The sequence below is a fragment of the Podospora anserina genome, chromosome 6, assembly GCF_000226545.1.
Source record: "Podospora anserina S mat+ genomic DNA chromosome 6, supercontig 2".
NCBI lineage: Eukaryota > Fungi > Ascomycota > Sordariomycetes > Sordariales > Podosporaceae > Podospora > Podospora anserina.
Window position 1 is genome coordinate 2641587 of NW_001914857.1, and position 17368 is coordinate 2658954.

General features: G+C 54.7%; 6 protein-coding genes across 6 annotated transcripts; 3 read left to right on the forward strand and 3 right to left on the reverse strand.

Moving 5' to 3' along the window:
• Positions 1 to 92: 92 nt before the first annotated feature.
• Positions 93 to 3434, reverse strand: PODANS_6_7140 (uncharacterized protein; the record flags this gene model as incomplete). The annotated part of the gene is made up of 1 exon (XM_001910591.1): positions 93 to 3434. One exon carries the CDS (start codon positions 3432 to 3434, stop codon positions 93 to 95), a length of 3342 nt encoding a protein of 1113 aa, XP_001910626.1.
• Positions 3435 to 6585: 3151 nt separating this feature from the next.
• PODANS_6_7145 (uncharacterized protein) lies at positions 6586 to 7386 on the forward strand (the record flags this gene model as incomplete). The annotated part of the gene is made up of 3 exons (XM_001910592.1): positions 6586 to 6662; positions 6916 to 7037; positions 7103 to 7386. 3 exons carry the CDS (start codon positions 6586 to 6588, stop codon positions 7384 to 7386), a joined length of 483 nt encoding a protein of 160 aa, XP_001910627.1.
• Positions 7387 to 10102: 2716 nt separating this feature from the next.
• Positions 10103 to 11182, forward strand: PODANS_6_7150 (uncharacterized protein; the record flags this gene model as incomplete). The annotated part of the gene is made up of 2 exons (XM_001910593.1): positions 10103 to 10165; positions 10286 to 11182. The coding sequence occupies 2 exons, from the start codon at positions 10103 to 10105 to the stop codon at positions 11180 to 11182; spliced, it is 960 nt and encodes a 319-aa protein (XP_001910628.1).
• A 2661-nt stretch (positions 11183 to 13843) lies between these two features.
• PODANS_6_7160 (uncharacterized protein) lies at positions 13844 to 14752 on the forward strand (the record flags this gene model as incomplete). The annotated part of the gene is made up of 1 exon (XM_001910594.1): positions 13844 to 14752. The coding sequence occupies one exon, from the start codon at positions 13844 to 13846 to the stop codon at positions 14750 to 14752; it is 909 nt and encodes a 302-aa protein (XP_001910629.1).
• A 383-nt stretch (positions 14753 to 15135) lies between these two features.
• Positions 15136 to 15657, reverse strand: PODANS_6_7170 (uncharacterized protein; the record flags this gene model as incomplete). The annotated part of the gene is made up of 2 exons (XM_001910595.1): positions 15136 to 15275; positions 15372 to 15657. 2 exons carry the CDS (start codon positions 15655 to 15657, stop codon positions 15136 to 15138), a joined length of 426 nt encoding a protein of 141 aa, XP_001910630.1.
• Positions 15658 to 15939: 282 nt separating this feature from the next.
• PODANS_6_7173 (uncharacterized protein) lies at positions 15940 to 16554 on the reverse strand (the record flags this gene model as incomplete). Its single annotated transcript, XM_001910596.1, has 1 exon — positions 15940 to 16554. The coding sequence occupies one exon, from the start codon at positions 16552 to 16554 to the stop codon at positions 15940 to 15942; it is 615 nt and encodes a 204-aa protein (XP_001910631.1).
• Between the last annotated feature and the right edge of the window lie 814 nt (positions 16555 to 17368).

The window sequence follows — 17368 nt, forward strand, 5'->3', positions numbered from 1 at the left end:
TAGAACCAAAAAGGAGAGGAATGAGCTGTAGGCGAGCGGTCCCCAGTCAAACTCGACCACATAGAAGCTGTATCTTAGAGGAGAAAACTCGCTCAGACAAAAGCGTCATCCTCTTCTTCTGCGATCCACCTCCTAATCCCATCCCTCTTCTCCTGCCTCTTCTCCTCAACATCATCCTGGCTCAAATGCCCGATCCCGTTCCGCCTCTTGTAGCACAAATCCATCAGCGCGTTCGCGTCCAGCAGCTTCCGTGGAAACTGCTGCACAACCCCAAACATCTCCATCGGATCCTGCACCGCCTTGATCTCGGGCTCCCCCAGCTTGAAGATCGTCAACGCAACCCTAAACAGCGTCCTGCTCCCCTCGTAGAAAAACACGTCCCAGACTCTCAGGACCGTCTCGATGGGGAGAGTCCCGATGAAACAAGACATGAACCAGGCCGTCATGCAGAGTGTTATGGCAGGGAGCCGATTAGGATCGCTCACGCTCTGCTGGTTGGCCCTGTGTCCGCTGCCGGGGAGGCCTCGTTTGGGTTTCTTCTTTCCCCCTCCTCCCCCGCCCAGTCCCATGTCCTCGTCGCCTCCTATTTGCTTCCAGACATTAGGGAGAGAGTCCTTGAGCGCCACCATCAAAACCCCAAGATCAACTTTTGATCCCTCCAGGCTCATCTCGTGCGTGCCCGGAAGATAAACCCTGGTGATGACATTAAGCAACCAAAACGCCTGCTCCTCGGTCTCAACAAACAGCAGCAGTAACCCAGCCAGAAAGTTCAGACTCTGACAGTACCCAATCCGGGGGTTATACAACGCAAACGCGTGCAAGACCCTCCTGAGCGACGTGATGATCTCCGGCTCTGGCGCTGGCTCGACCTCGACCGCATCATCTCCCTCCTCACCGCCAACCGGACTACTCGGAGGTGGCGGCGCCGGCCTGGGCGGCGGCTTGAACCGGATATTGTCAGGAAACGTCCTGTATAAATCCTTCTCGATATCGTCCACAATCAACGGCTTCACCTCCCCCACCAACCCCGGCATGCTCCCCGGCCCGGTGGGATCCAACGCAGCCCGCCTCAGCAAATCTTCGTACACACCCCGGTGCTTGCTCAGAATCGCCGGCCCGCCCGCGTAGTAAAACCAGGCCGCCCCTCTCCAGTCTGGCGGGATGCCCTTTCGGATGAATCTCTTCGTCTTGGTGCTGCGTGGCGGGAATCGTATAGGTCGGTCCGTCATGAGCGAGTTGTCCTTGAGAAAGGCAATCCACTTCTTGCGTCTCCTGGACAAGTATTCGGTATAACCGGCGTTCCAAGCGTCATACGCCTGGCGGGAAACATTAGGACCCGCCTTTCGGAACCCGTACCGGTCCCGGGCGCCTGGCTCCTCCGGTGGTTCCTGTGGCATTGGTGGCGGAGCGCGAGATGGCGTTGTAGGGCGAGAAGCTGGTATCGGCATCGTGGGTATCGGTAGCTCTGGCTGTACAGGCGACAAGGGCGAAACTGGTCTCTCTTCCTCCCGTTCCACCGCCTGCTGCACTGGGACATCATCCCTATCCACCAACTTGGCCGAATCGTGCTTCTCCAGCCCTTCGGCTTCAGCCAGATTTCTCTTCGCGATATGCTGTCCAAATCCGAAATCCTTCGGCAACGAGTTCGTTGGCAGTAACGACTGTCTAAACTTGGGAACCGACTGTCTCGAACCCGGACTGCCCATCGGAATCGCGATGCCAGTTGGCGCTGGCAAGCTGTCGTTCATCGCTTCCAATATCTTCTCCTTCACCACGTCGGCGTCGGAATGGTGGCTGCTTGCAGGCCTCGAGCTGTTCCTCCGTGGCATCGGGTTGTCCAAATCAGCCTGCGCAAAAATGTCCTCGTCGTCCGCAAACCTCATGCTCTTCCGTATGCTTTCAATGTCCGAATCGTTGAACCCTCTCTCGTACATTCCCATCACATCCTCCAAAAGCCCATCGTCTCCAATGATGGAGTTGTGCCACCAGCTTGCCCGAGCATAGATGTTAGTAATAGATTGGTGATCCCCGACACTGCTCGCCTTGGTGAGAACGCTGTTTCTCTCGGTTCCCGTCGCTGTGAATAACGTGCCCTGAGCCGTGGAGGATGTGAGCTGGGATCGAAAGCTCGACCGAAGGGTTTCGTCCGGTGCCGAGAGCCATGGTGGTGGCTCGCGAGGTTGAACTGGCTGTTGCTGTTGCTGTTGTTGCTGCTGCTGCTGCTGCTGTTGTTGTTCTTGTGCCGCCTGCTCTTCCCGAGCGTAGGCCTGAGTGCCACTACTACTGGGACCCAGCACCGATCTCGCAAAGGGGCCGGCCAAGGCCGCAATGGGGGCGTTCATATTTCTCGGAGTCTCGCTTCTCGGAGCATGATCCTGCGACGGGCGAGGCGCAATCGAGGAAAACGTACTGGAAGACTGTGAGGACGAGCCAGACAGTCTCCGGAGCCTAGGCCACGGATTTCCGGGCGCGTGGGATTGCGCGTGTACTTGTTGATAATCACTCTGATACTCTCCCGACTCTTCCAGCGTCGGCTCCACCTGCGGGCGACTCAGCCCCATCCGTCGTGACGACAAAGCACCATCAGACTGCTGCGACCGAATGCTCGTCTTCCGTGGCCGAGAAAAGTTTTCGACTGTCACGACAGTACCTTCCGATGGGGTTGGTGTGCCTCGCCTGCTGCCGGGCGGTGACTCGAAGCGCGACATCATCGAGGCTGGAGACATCGCCCCCCCGATTTGCTCGTGATGTCGGGCAAGGAGCGGGAACTTGCGTGGCGGCTCATCGCTCGGCGGTCGAGAATGCGCCCGCGATGGGGGCTCCGATTGCGGTGTCGGCTCAGGTTCAGGTTCTGGTTCTGGTTCGTATGCCTCAATGATGAAAGGGTTCGACGACAGGCCAGGAAAAGCCGACCTGGGCGGCGGTCTCGACGCGGGGTTCGACTCGGCCCTCATCCGAGCACTGCTGTTCGGAAAATGGGAGGCGGTCGGTGTCAAGGCCGGATTGCGCCGAGCATTCGGGGAGCTATAAAAGAAAGAGTCGCTGCGAGGAGAAAGGAGGTCAGGGTGGATCTGTCGGCGGTCGTGTGATAGATCGAGCGTCGGTTTCGGCGAGCTCGACGGTCGTCGTTGGTGGTTGGAGCGTGTTTGGTAAGAGTGAAGATTCTGGACGGGAAAGTTGCGGGGAGGATAGTGCTGATGGCGCTGGTTGTATTGCTGCTGGTAGTAGGAGTAGTCGGTCTGTTCGTCTGGTTTCGACCAGGGTCCGGCGTTTGGCCATTGTGGTTTCGCTTGCTGTCGGGAAGCGGGCAAGCCGTGGTGTATCATGCTGCTTGGGGCGGGATAAGCCGCACCACCACCATTATTATCATTATCATTGTCACTGTCTCCTCCTCCTCCTCCTCCTCCTCCGTCTTCTCTGTGATGGCCCAACATGGCGGCGGCCGATGTTGTTGAAGAAGAACGGCGGGTGTGTGCGGTGAAGGCTTCAATCCTTTAGGTGGAGGCCGTGGTGAAAAATAGCATTGGGAATTGCTTTATTTTAATTGTTATTTTCCCCAGCGCGTCGTGATCAGCGCCCAAATGAGCACGCAGCAGGCTTCTGGGCTGCGGATGCAGGGCCTGACACCGCGCTGGAGCCGGGTTGATGGTTGTTGGGATTAGTGCCGGGGAGGATCCCGGGAGCACCTGCGGAGTAGGTGGCCTGCCCACTGCCTTGGTTCGAGTTTCCTTTTCAACTTCAAGACTCTGTCTGTTCTGTTTCCTGACCATCTCTTGTCTTGCCGCTGGAAGGATACGACCGTTTCACCCGTCCAAGGTAGAGCCGGGTGACAGGCTCCGAATAATTTGCAGTCCTAATATTACCGCGTCTGGGTCGATGTGGTGGTTCTGTCTGCGGTTGTGCACAGTGGACGAAGCAGCAGCCGTTCGTCGCGTAACAGGGTCCGGGCAACGCACTTTCGGCCCGAGGCCAGGTTTGAGTTTGAGCTTCTCTGCGAGGGAGGATATCGAACCCAAATTGCTGGGAATTGGATGAGATTTCAGAGAGAGAGAGAGAGAATAAATAAAACAAGCCGCGGACAGCCCGATCTGAAAGGCGGGGCAAATGGGCGGAGCATTCATTGGCAAAGCTTCAGCTTTCGTGGCCCTCTCTCTCGGCTCTCCAGAACTCCATCTGATTTATTCGTCATGTTCCCCCGAAGCAGGTACGACTGTGCAACTCTCGGAAATGGTTATTGTCGTGCCATTTATTGGCTGACCCCCAGTGCAAAAAGACCCCCAGGACATGCAGAAAGGAAAACAAAAAAGCAACAATGCCCCCCTCCAAGACCGACATCATCGCCGCAGTGGGCTGCCGTTGTAGGGGATGGTGGGAACCCCTAAACGCAAACGGCGGCAGCGATCTACACAAGTCCCCCCCAGCTGGGTACTGTAAGTTTGTGTTCTTTCTCCTTGACCCTGCATACATAGATGCTATCCCATAAAAAAGGTCCATTGTGACAAGTCACCATCAGGAGACAAACCAGCAGACTCACACAGAAATTTCATCGCAATGCTTGTTCAATCGGGAATGAAAATGCTCCCCTACCCCCCTCCCTCCCCCTGTCCGTTCGCGAACCCGCAGTTCCGGACGACGACTCGCGCTTGTGCCCTTGGCGAGGGTCTTCCGGGCCACTCTGTGCCTGACACTAGACCTATTCGGGCAATGGCTCCCTGTTGTGGGTCTTCCCATCCATGGATCGCAGCCCTGCTCGCCCTGTTGTCATGGAAGCCTTCGAAAACTTGGAAAATTTCTAGCTTGGGATGATCGCCAGGGGAAAGGACGGATGGACCTCTCATCTCAAAATTATCCCCTTCAGGAACATGCCCAGATGTGACTCTATTATGTACATAGCTCCGGTGCTGTTAATAATTATACAGTACCTATAGCACCGCCTCTCGTGTTGCCACTGTTGGTCAGCATCAATGAAGGTCCCAGGAGGTGTAGTCAATGCGCTGTATCAATCGCGAAGGGGGTCGAGTGTTCCTCTCCTCCAGCTACGCCGGAATCTTTGATATCAGCTTTGCCCTCTTGGCACTCTTTGACTCTCGGCCATTGTTTAACGGTTTGCATCAAACGGCGAAGAATGATAACAGATAAACCGGAGTACTCGTCATAGCAATCCCATGTGATGTGCCGAGAACCTACCTGACCTCGTCTCGAGCATCTCCTACATCAGCAGAGTCCGTTACGCGGAAGACATGCAACCCCAGTCAAATTTACAGGTTACAACGCGTCCGACGCGACACAGCAGAAACCGTTCGCGCTGCGGGGATGAGAACCTCGTACGCGCTTTGCACGATGCCGTCTCGATCATGCTGGGCCTGACGCTGTGAAGCATGTTCGTCTTGTCGCCGGTCTGAAGAAAACCTGGGCCACCGTCTCGCTAGAACGTGAGAGATCTCGATGAGCACGCCATGAGCATCATTCGAGACATGCCAACCGATCCTCACCTGGTATCCCAGTCCGGAACCAACATACCAAAGCAGCAACACCTCCGTTCTTCGGCTTCGGCACCAACTCCAACAACAGAGAAGTTCTGTTCTGCTGGAGCCGGCCCGGAATGAAGGCATCGGGAACTCTATCGGCGATGGAGCCGGCAAAATATTCAACCGAGACACGAGATGTTCAAAGCTCCTTCCAAGCTTTTGCTGTCACGTGAGAATGTCAATGACGTTTTCTTTTGATATCGACCATTCCGAACGCTAGCCGCAATGCTCGACATTTCTCAACCGTTGCTTGCTGACAGGCCCTCCCTATCGCTCCGATTATTCCTGAAAAACTGTGCCGCACGCAGTGAAAAGGCTCACTCACATCGTTACGTGCCGTCACTCCGTTACACTTAGAGGGAAAGAGGTCCGAGCTCCTGCGTCAATCAGCCAGTCGGAAACGTCAAATTGCGCACCTGGACGGGCAGATGCACAAGCCAGAATGCGATCAGAGTTCCCCCCTCTCTGTTCTCTGTTCACTGTGCTCTATGCGACACTGGGCCAACTGCTCCGTTCCTTGATACCCGTCACCGATGGAGTGATGCCTCAGGTTTCCAACTTCTCCAAAGCGGGAAGAGGCCACGCCCACCGTAGCTTTGAGAGAGGTGGGAGCTGGGGGGAAGCTTCCCCTCTCCTCCCCGCCCACACCGCCCACCTCTGAGGCCCCCCCCCCAAGTTGCTCTGCTTTGCTCTGCTCTCCTCCCCCCTCCCCTCAGTGACCCCAGCTGTGCGCGCGCGCAAAGCCTGGCTTCCCTCCCCCTCTCTGCTGCTCCCCCGCCCCTTTCCTGACTCTCCGTCCTTCCCACCTTGTAATCTCGTCCTTGGCTGCTGGCAAAGAAAAGGTAGGTACGTACCGTTCACACCGGAGCTCCAGCCTTTGCCCGTCTACCACCCTCCTCCCCCCCCCAACTCAGCCTTTCCTCTCTCCCTTATTTTTCTCCTCCTTTTCCTTCCCCTCTCTCCTATCCAAGCTTTCCCATCAAATCCAACTCTCCACGCCCGTGTTCTATCCTTACACTCTTCAATTGATATCTTACCAACACGCCCTTCCATCGAAATGACCGGCCGCAAGAGAAAGCAAGAGGAGGAGGAGCTCGTAGCTCTGCCCAGTGATGACGAAGAGGAGGAGGAGGAGTAAGCCCATCCCCGTGCTCCCTGATGCTGGTGTTTTCTGTAGCTGCCTTGGATGCCATTCCCCATCGTCACTGATGCGACGCGACTGGTCTGAACGCCATCAGACCTTGTGTGGCGAAATGGGCGCTGATGTCGTTGGCGCATCCTACTTTCGCGGTGGTAGCCGGAGCATTGTCTCCGTCGACAATTGGGAGATGGCCATGATTTGCATGCCAGATAACCCCGAATCTGTGGCTGACTCGTAGCGGTGCAGGTATGTCTCTGACGAGGATGACGAAGAAGCCGGCGACAGTTCCGGAGATGACGGAAGCTTCAACGAAGAGGATGCCGAAGATGACGAGGAGGGCGAAGAAGAAGACGAGGAAGCTGCCCCGGGTATGACCAGCCTCGCAATCCCATTAACTTGTTTTTGGCGCGCTAATCATCTTCCCTCAACCAAGCTCCTCCCAAGAAGAAGATAAAGACGGCAGCTACCGCCGAGGGTGATGCGCCTCAGAAGAACGGCCACAAGAACGGTGTCGCCGAGGATGACGAAGGAGATGACCAAGAGGAGGATCAAGAGGGCGAAGAAGAAGGCGACGATGATGACGTCGAAGACGAGGAAGGTGCTGAGGAGGATGAGCCCCCTATCGCTTCCAAGGGCGTCAAGAAGGCTGCCGCACCGCCTGCCGCCGCCGAGGGCAGCGCTGCTGCTGTTGCCGCTGATGGTGACGACAAGGACTAATGGTGGTGAGACATGGCTGTGGTGGTGTTGGCAAGTTCCTCGCGATCCATGAGCCCCCATTGCGTGCGACCTCTCCTGCTCTGAAGGCGTTGGCGTTTGAGACCACTGATTCGTGGCTGGCTGGATGCCGGAGGAAGCGGCTGTCTTTTGTTTGCTTTGGTATGCGTGCGCAAAAGGTACCGTTCTCGTCGATCTCAGCTAGATATATATATCCATGTCATGAACTGCTCCTGTTGTTGGTGTTTGCGCTATACCGACTTGTAGTCAGGAGCATGGGGTGTGAATTGCGATCGGTTGCTTACATGCTTGCCCCTTCGTTGCTGATTCGGTCCACGTGTGGACGGCGGTCGAAGGGGGGAAGCGCAGATGGGGCGGTCTCTTCAAGGAAGAACAGAATGGGTGAAAAGGGAAGAAAGCAGTGTTGTGTTTTACACCAACCTCCCTAACAGCAGCCCCAGTCATATTGTCGATTTGGCGAAGCCCACACCATTGGCCTCGTGATGCCCAATCTTAGGCTGGGACATGTAGTGCCACGTCGACAATGGGGGTCGAGATCCGCCAAGCTCTGGCCCATTTTGGTGGCCATCAGTTTGATAGGCTTGTCGAGTAGGAGACCTTTTGAGATATTTAGTTTAACAGCGGCTGAGGGAAGAGGTGTGGGCGCAGTCTCTGCATATGTGCATGTATGGTCGTCTGGCTGCGTTTATGCCTTTCCTTTCGACCGGTTCGTTACTTGAGCAGAGAGGCTGATGGTGATGACCTCGAGAGCCGTGGCTAGCCTTTCTATGCCTGGTCCAGACCGAGTCTGGTTGTTGGGGGAAAAGGAAGCATACTGATCCCAGCATCTTGAGTCTGCAAGCACATCGCCAACTCAGGTCTATTCTCGGAACTGATTCCGAACTTGCCGAGAGTAGCAACCAAGTTCTTGACAGAGCTCGAACTCCCTCTTGTCTCGATTGTCAACGGAAAGAGTTGTCAATCCGTACAAGTAACAGTCTCAACGAAAGCTCTTTGGGACAATGTTGTCCTATTGGGAGCCCTCAAAATGCCGATTGATCCTCCTGAAACATGGCTTCTCACTAACCAGAGACAGAAAATGATAGCTCGCGGTCGAAATAGTGTATGTAGGGCTCACCGTTGACAGCTACCGAAGATCCTTGTTGTGCCGCTAGTTGCCGCCGCAATACGAGCTTCACCACCGTTGTCGATGACAGACTTCGTTTGCTGTTTCCGCTTTGAGGATACCGAGCATAAAAAAACGCATGTGGTAGTAGCGGCTCTGGCGGGGCTGTTTTTGGGACGGCGCTACGATAGTTGAGCAGGTTGGCGAAAATAATAAAAGAAGCCGGATCGTCGCCGAGCCCTCAAGCGCGACGGTGAGCTCCGCTGCCTCGTGGCAACTGGGTCCTGGGATATCGGATCGGTCATTCGGGATCCGAAGTTTGGTCTCTTGGGAAAAACACAGATCGGTGCTCGGATGAGCCACTGCCAACATCATGCCATTCGTGCTGATGAGAGGATCGACTTGGGAGCAGCAAAGACTTGGCCCTCATTTCTACAGCTAGGCTGATGCCGAGTGTCGAGAGCTACTCATACTCATCAGTAGGCAGAGCGGATAATGTGCTGTGTGTGTATCCATAAGGCTGGCTGGGAGAGGGGTCTGTTGTTGAGCAGAGATCGTGAGAATTGAAGTCTCTGTCTTCCCCTCTTGGCATGACACATCAGGTTCGCTTTCCCCTGCCCCAAAGGATTGACATGCATCGGGACTTGATGGAGCAGACTCCACAAAGATCTTGCTCAGTAGTGGATATCTCGTCCCTGGCGGCTTCCTTTTCGTTTGCTCTGTCTGCTGTGCGGGAAGGAACTGTCCATTGAGGTTCTTAAAGGCCTCGACAAATGGCTTGGCAGGGAATGCACGATAAGACCAGCTACCCCACCTCTCAACTGTCAAACCCCCTGTGCAGATGCATACCAGTCTTCCACACACGCCTTCACACAGCCCTGGGGGAAGTCTTGGACTGTTCTGGATTGCAGTTGTCAAAAGATGGGACCACACACCAGCTGCCCGACATGGCGCCATTTTCATGTAGGCTGCTTGCTCCCCCCCCAAACACTCAACGCACATGGCGGACGACTCCATGATCTGACATCATCCCCAGCTATAGGCTCGATCCCCCGGACTGACCCGCTCCCAGGCTTCGAAAGGGATGTGGGAGGATGTACCGCAGTAGGGACAAGTGGGCGGCCCGATCGATTCTCTTCCTTTTCTCCATTGCTTATGCCGGCCTGCCGGGAGCGGCAACGCTAATGGCTCTGGAGCAGCCGTCTTCTTGGACTCGAGCAGCCCATGGCCCCCTGCGTGGTCCTGGGAAGGGGCCGTGGAGTGGTATTGAACCTAGGCGGGACTTTGCGAAGAAGGGGGGTCTGTGAACACGAAGGGGCCAGCCTCTATATAAGACTTGACCTGGAGATCAGAAGCCAGCGGGACGGCCAGATATCCACCAGCAAAGCAGCTCTCCCGAGGTACTAGGACACGCATCCTACGTACGACCGTACGATTATCAGCTATTCTCCCCAGTTCTCTCTTCCATTCCGCCGTTGTGCTTACCTTTGACGCTCACCGTCAAGAGCATCATCACATGGGTGCTGCCGCAAGACAACGATCTTACCCACTATCGTGCGTTCGACCCCTTGCGAGATACTCCTTGGAGAAGTCATGGAACCCAGCGCGACGAAGACCAGCATCATGATCAAGGAAGCGAGTTCCGGTGCTGACGAGGTGAGAAATATTCGTGGTTTATTGTGGCGGTCGTGGTGTTACCAGACAAGTCCCGGCGTCACGCCACTTTTGCATTCACCACTTTCTGGATTCAGCTAACCAAGGTACGTTGGAATCTAGACCTCGGTGTCGGCAGTACCCACCCCAGGCTATGGCTATATGGGTCAAGCCAGCTACGGGGCTAACGTCGTCCCATGGAGCTTGCCCGACGCACCGTACACAGCTTCTTCGTTCTTTGAGGAACCATCCTGCGACTTCTTTTCCTTGTCGAGGACTCCATTTACTCCATTTGTGGGTGGAAATTGGCACTTGTCCAACAATCTCAGCCCCGAAGTCTCTTTACCAACACCACTCAGCTCAGTAGGTTCCAGAGCGGGTGTATGGAGGGGCGAACCCGGGGGCGAGTATTGCGAGCATGAGCTCTTCTCCCCAGTGAGCGAACTAGCCACCATCGATATGGCAGATTCTGTGACACACACCAAGAGGTCTGAGGAGTCGTCCACGTCGGCCAAGCATCAGCCCAACGACAAGATCAAGGCCACCAGTAGATCAAAGGGTCGTGGCAAGCACAATATTCAGCTGCGTACCGCCTCCCGCAAGGCTCGAAAAGGAAGTTTGGCGCCAGCAACACCTCTATCTCCAGCTGAAAGCGTTCACAATCCCGGTTCAGCCAGTGATGATGATGACCTCACCCTTGAAGAACGCCGTGCCAGACGCAATCATAACCTTGTCGAGAAACAGTACCGCAACAGGCTGAACGCCCAGTTCGAACGCCTCTTGGCCGTCCTTCCTCTCGAGCAATACAAGGGGGGTCACCTGGGTCAGGGAGAAGGCTGTGATGGATTCGCAACCGATGAGAAGAGAATGAGCAAGGCCGAGGTGTTGGATTTGGCAACCAGACGTATCAAGGCACTTGAGATGGAGAAGGAGCGCTTGAACAGAGAAAGAAAAGAGCTGCTAAGGAACATGGACATCATGGCTGGAGCCGTTGCTCAGGCAGCCAATCAAGGACTTTGATTGCATTTTATTGGATTGGGTTTTGGTCAAAAGTATCGGGTTTCGGTCTCCACACTGGCGCGATGGGGAAAAGGGTCACGGTACAAGTTCAAAATATGGCATGCTGTTACAAGACAGATGGTGGGGATCAAGGATGGAAACTTGTTTGAAAAACATGGCGAGAATTGTGGTTGATAGCATCGGCGTTTCTTTTTCCAACCAAATTTACTGTATTTGCACTTGTACTTCATTCATCTACGAGTTTGCTCCAACACAATCAGGTTTTCATGGTCCGGTATCTGGCAGATGTGTTTCGGGTGGCTGCTTCTGACAGCAGCTTTGTTGCTTTGTTGTATCTTGCTGATTGGAAAGAGATGCTTCTCCTGCATATCCATTGTCTGTAGAATGCATATGCATGATTTACAAGTTTCGACCGTCAAAATGTGTGGGAAGGCGCTATCTTGACCAAGAGTGTTGGACAGCTGGCGCTCCAAAGCCACCGGGGCTTTGAGGGAAGGAGGGATTCTTTTTCAGGCAGGCACTGCTTGTCCAGTTGTCGGCAGGAATCCAGCAACCCTTACCCACAAACAACTTCCAACAAGCACCCCAGAATTGATTACGATTACGACTCCTCCATGTTCTCGATCGAATCAGACATCGACCCGATGGGTGACGGAACGCCCAGTCTGTTGTCTGCATGCAGGGCAGCCGCTCTGTTGGATCCCCTCACTCGCTCGCAGAAGCACGTTCACCGGTTCTGCCAAGGGCTTTTTTTCTGGTGGTATGATGCCTACGGTATCCGTACACCACGTTCCAAGCTTGAGATGTTGTTGATTCTGACTCCCGAGGTCCCTTAGCTAACAAACCTTCGAATTACTTTCCGGAGATGCCCGTTCCTCTACCATATCAAGCCACCCCCATGAACTTGGATCAACCCCGCGCACCTCGGAAAAACGAGGGATACAATACCCGAAAAACCGTTCAACCGGAACTTTGGGACCGCCTCTCTCAACCCACGAGGAGGGTTGTCGAGGATGTTGTGCGACACAAGTTGCCATGTCTCGAACTGGCAAAGAAGCAGGGACTCACGTCATCCCGGATTTTGTCTGCTCTGCGAACATGGCATGCGTGGCTTTCTCCCTCGTGGAAATGAGACCATGTTTGTCTGGATGCGCCGTGTCTCAGCCCCTACCCCTAGCCAAGTGCCGAGCGTGGAAGAAGAGAGCGCGAGACGAGGTCGAGGAATCAAGGCGAGTGCTTTATCCGACTCCAGCTCTTTAGTGCCCAAGATTATGGCGACTTGGACATGATTGCTGAGCGGACGATCAGTACCCGAATCTGCATGTTGTTCCAGAAAAGCACTGGACTTGTTGGGCTCGCCGCCAGGGGTCAATCAGATCGAGTGTTCGAAAGAACTCGACGCCACGATTCTAGGGCTGAGTCGGTAGTTACCGCAATGGCATGATCGGCGAGCCAAATCGAACCACAGCTTATTTTTCTCACAGAATACTGGCTCCAATCTCCGCCGCGGCAGCCTCTGAATATGTACATGTACAGCAGCCCTTGACAACCATGTCGATCTCCCGCTTTGCCGAGTCTCGTTTGGGGAACGGCACGAACCACATGCTCGGGGCTGGACCTGGAAAGAGGAGCGACGGGGATTTCAAATCGATTGATTCAGAGACACTGACCTGACTATTTTCTTGGATAGATCTTGGTTGTAGTAGCTTGCATCGTGCCCCGAACTGGCTCGGGCCGCTGCCAACTTATGGTCAGATATGCACGTTCCCCTTGCTTCCAGACAGGAGCATTATCGGCCGCTACCCGTGTGTCGAGTGTGCGCCTTTGGCGGCATTGGTCAAGCCTCTGGCACAATGTCCGTTTTCGATTCAAACACTGTACCTGGCTCGCAAATGAAGCCGACGCCTCCCCAGAGTTGACATAGTTGGTCCAGAAGAAGAAATGTCTGCCATGGTCTGGCTGGGTTCATCACCCTCTACGACATCACAGGGCAGTCGCCATGTCGCTTGGTCACACGAAGGGGGGACTGTTCGTGGTATAAGTTTGTCGTGATCCGGACCTCCTTCCGGTATCGTGACCTCCCATCAGTATCATGAACATGCTCTGCATCATACGGTCATTTCAACAAGCTTGCTCTTTCGGTTTCAGACATGGACAACACTTACTACGGTGGTCACTACGATGACGAAAACCAACAGGTACGGCTCAGTCCTTGGCATGACTCTGTTTTCATCTCTATTTCGTTAGCTCCCTTTGGGCCATCTCATGTCCCTACATGATGCACGGTGACGTTTGTCAGGACCATATGGATCGGTTCGGGACCTCGGTCCCTTACCGCAACCGTTGAGATGGCATGACTGGTAGCCTCAATGCTGCCGTGTTGTATTTATAGCATGTGTTCCGTCTTTGACAACGACTCGGCTATTCGGGAGGGGGTGACCTGTTGTTGCAGTGTAGGGACCTCAGCTGACAACCGCCAACCAGAACATTCCATCATACCCCTTAGCTTTCGACATTCAGGAGCAGGACCATGCCAATGCATCCGTCTTGTGTCCCAGCTCAACTTCCCCTTTGGGGGGTTCGATCTCGATCTCGCCGACTGATCGCTTCAGCAACACCGGAGCATACGGGGACTATGACTCCCGCGGTATCACTTCCCTCATGCCAGAAAGCTCCTACTATGCCCCAACCGAGCCGGTGTCTGCCTATGACAACGCTTCACTGAGCATGTCTTCCGGTCCGCACAGCTTTCCCTACGGGCAGATACACGACGAGCTTGACGGAGGGGTGATGAATCAGGGTCCTCCTCCACCGACTGGCTGGGGCCCCCAATTTCAATCCTTCACGCCATATGCAGAGGACCCTCGTGTGACGATGGGTGTTGGCGAGAGAAGCAGTGGTGTTCCTTACCAATATCCACCGTCAACAAGCAAACGTCAAAAAAGCCACGCCGCCAACCCCCCTTTTCAAGGCTTGACGATTGATACAATGACCATGAACCCACACGGTGATCGCCGACCTCACAAGTCGGCGGCGGCGGCGGCCAAGAGGAGCAAAGGAAAGAAACCATCAGCTCCCACAACGAGTCTCTCCTCTCCCACAAGCCAGTCAACCATATCCAGCGGCAGCGCGGCACCGAACTCACTCCCTGAAGAGGACTGTGACTCGGAGCAGGAGCAGGCTGTTTCGACGGGCAGGCAAGGTCATCATAACGCCCGCACTAGGCATAATATGGTTGAGCAAAAGTACCGGCATAGGCTCAACACGCATTTTGATAAGCTGCTGGAGGTGTTGCCGTCGGGGGTTGGTGTGGGCGGGATGATGATGGGAGATGGGTATCAGAATACGTACCAGACGACATATTTGGGGGGGGATGGGGGGGCGCCGAGTTTGGAGAGGGAGAGGAAGGTGAGTAAGGCTGAGGTGCTGGATCGGGCGAGGTTGTATATACAGACGCTGGAGAGTGAGCATGTGAGGTTGCAGCGGGAGAGGGAGGAGTTGAGGGGGTTGTGGGAGGGGTATTATGAACGGGCGGCGGGGGTGGAGAAGGGGTTGGATGGGGGGGTTTGATGGGGGTTTCGGTTTGTTTTGTCTTGGGATGGGTTGGGAAGGGGTTGGAGCATATATATATATATACACCTCGGGCAAGTCATTTTGGGCTGGTTTGGTTTTGCAGAGGATATGAATTTTTTATGTTGGTTATTGTTGGTTGGGTGGAGATAGATAAATGTACACCTACCCACGCTTTCTTTCCACATGATATCAGTTGAGACACTACCTACCTTATACAGCCTGAATTGGTAAGAAGAAGTTTTCTAATGAAGTTGCTAGTTGAACATGGACGAAAGAAACTGCATGGCTGGATCTCACGTCGTGATAATAGAAGGTTCATATTGAGATGAAAAGGTTTGATTTCTTTGGGAACTTTAAGCTAAGATAGATAGAGATGTGTTCTAGACAGAGCTCCGCCCATCATTCCTCGGCAGGCCCTCGGTGTCAGTGGGCTCTTTGTAGGCCCCCTTTGCGGGAGCTGCGCCGCGGGTGACGGGTTTGGTGCTGAAGATGATGTTGGATTGGTCGATGGCTTGTTTGTCTGGGATTTTTCTGCTGTCAGTCTGATTTTCTTGTCTGGTCGTGCCTTTTTTTTGTTGTGAGATCTCATTTGACAAGGGGCGGGGAGGTCACCAACCGAGTTGATCACTGCTTGTGTTGTTGGTCTGGTTGTTGTTTTTCACCTCGTCCCTGGCTTGCTCGTCGGCGATGACCTGCACTGGCTCGTGCTTGTGGCCTGGCCGGGAGACGTACGAGTTGTCTGTGTCGGCGTCTTGGGTCGTGTTGGGGATTAGCTTGGAGGACATGATTGCTCTTGGGGGTTTGTCGTGATTGTTTGATGAGAAGAAGGGAATGAGGGAGATGGAGTTGAGCAGTGGGTGCTGTATTTGATCATGAAATAGAAAGGGTCCAAGGCAACACATGACATCACTTGCACAACCCCCTCAACAAACCACAAGGACGCCGTTGACAGCATCAACCCCAATCAAAAGGTCTTGAACCGGCATGTGCGGTGCCGATTGAACGACTCAGGGGCTCAAAGCGGGACCTTGGCAACTCCGCACACAAGCATCTCCAGTAGCACCAGATCAAGGAAACTTGGTTTCCAAAAAAACAAAACAAAAAAAAAAAAAAACAGAGCATTATTATCGCACTGGGTATCCACATTAATAACACATCTCATACAAATAAATGGCTGGCATATTTCACTTCTCAGCCACGCCCTTCTCGGTCACGACCTCTACCCGCGCCGCCGGCTCACTCTTCTCAGCCACGACCTCCTCCTCCTTCACCTCCTCCTCTTGTTTTACCGGCGGCTCGGCCTTCCCACCCTCTGTAACGGCCTTCGTCGGCTCCTCTTTCTCACCACCCCCAACCTTCTCTGACAGCACAACCTCCCTCTCCTTCCCTTCTCCTTTCCCCTCCTCCTCCTCCTCCTCCGTTGGAACCTCCGGCAGCGGTATCTCCGGCAACGGCATCTCTTTTTTCCTCGCCGCAGCAGCAGAAGCCCGTTTCGTCGTCTTCTCAGCCGCAGCAACATTCCCCTGTCCCGCCGCAGCCCTGGCACCACGCATCGAAGACCGCTGCTGCTGCGGCGCCGGGGCGTTCTGCACAAAAGGGTTATACGGCGCCGGGGCGTAATGCCCCCTCTGGCTTGTTCTCACTCGTTGAGGTTGCTGAGGAGGCGCCGGCGTCGGCATAGGGGAGTAGTAACCCCCGTATTGAGCCGCTTGTTCGGGTGTGATGTAGGGGATAACCCCATGAACAGACACACGCTGTGGTTGTCGTCGTGGTTGTTGGGGTACCCAGCTTCCTGGCATTTGTTGGGTGGGAGGTGGTGGTGGTGGGTGCTGCAAAGTTGGATGTGGTACATACTGGAACCCGGCGGGCAGAGGGTGGGAAGGATCATACGGGATCTCCACTATCTGGACCTCCCGTCTGGCTCGGTTCCGCTGGTGAGCCTCGCCGCAGGCACCGACGAACAAGACGAGGTGAGTGAAGAATAACACAAAGTCAAAGGCTAAAAGGGCCTGGAAGAGTGCGAGTTCTTTGTCTGCTGTGTCCTCGTTGTCGAAATACCGGGACCAACCGTCTTATCCCCCTACGTTGGTGACATAGTAAACCATGATGCCGAACCCGGCCACGGCAAGGGCACCGACGACGAGGTTGAAGGTGATTAGCCATCCTGGGTGCAGGCCACGGTGGTCTTTGGAGAACCACATGGTCAACATCTCGATGACGATGAAGACGAGGGAGAGGATCGCCTGGTGATGTTAGCACTTTCCAACAGTGAGAGAGAGGTGAGAGAAGGGAGACAAACCGCCGAGGCAGAAACACCGGAAATGTACGCTGATTCATGAATATACCAGTACCCGTAGTCTCCCGCAGAGATATACCCCGTAGCAACACTCAACCCGATGATCACGGCCGAAACCGCAACAGCAAAGAGCATCAGCCCAATCTTGACCTTGTGCCACTTGGGGTTGTGCGGGATCTCATAAGGGACTTCATCCTCCTCGCGCCGGGCGTCGTATGTTCCAAACACCGGCTGCAGATGGGCCGTTGGATGAGGGCCTGGGAGCGTGTCGAACCGTACAGCACCGCCCGATGGCTGCCCACCTTTTTGCGTCTCCT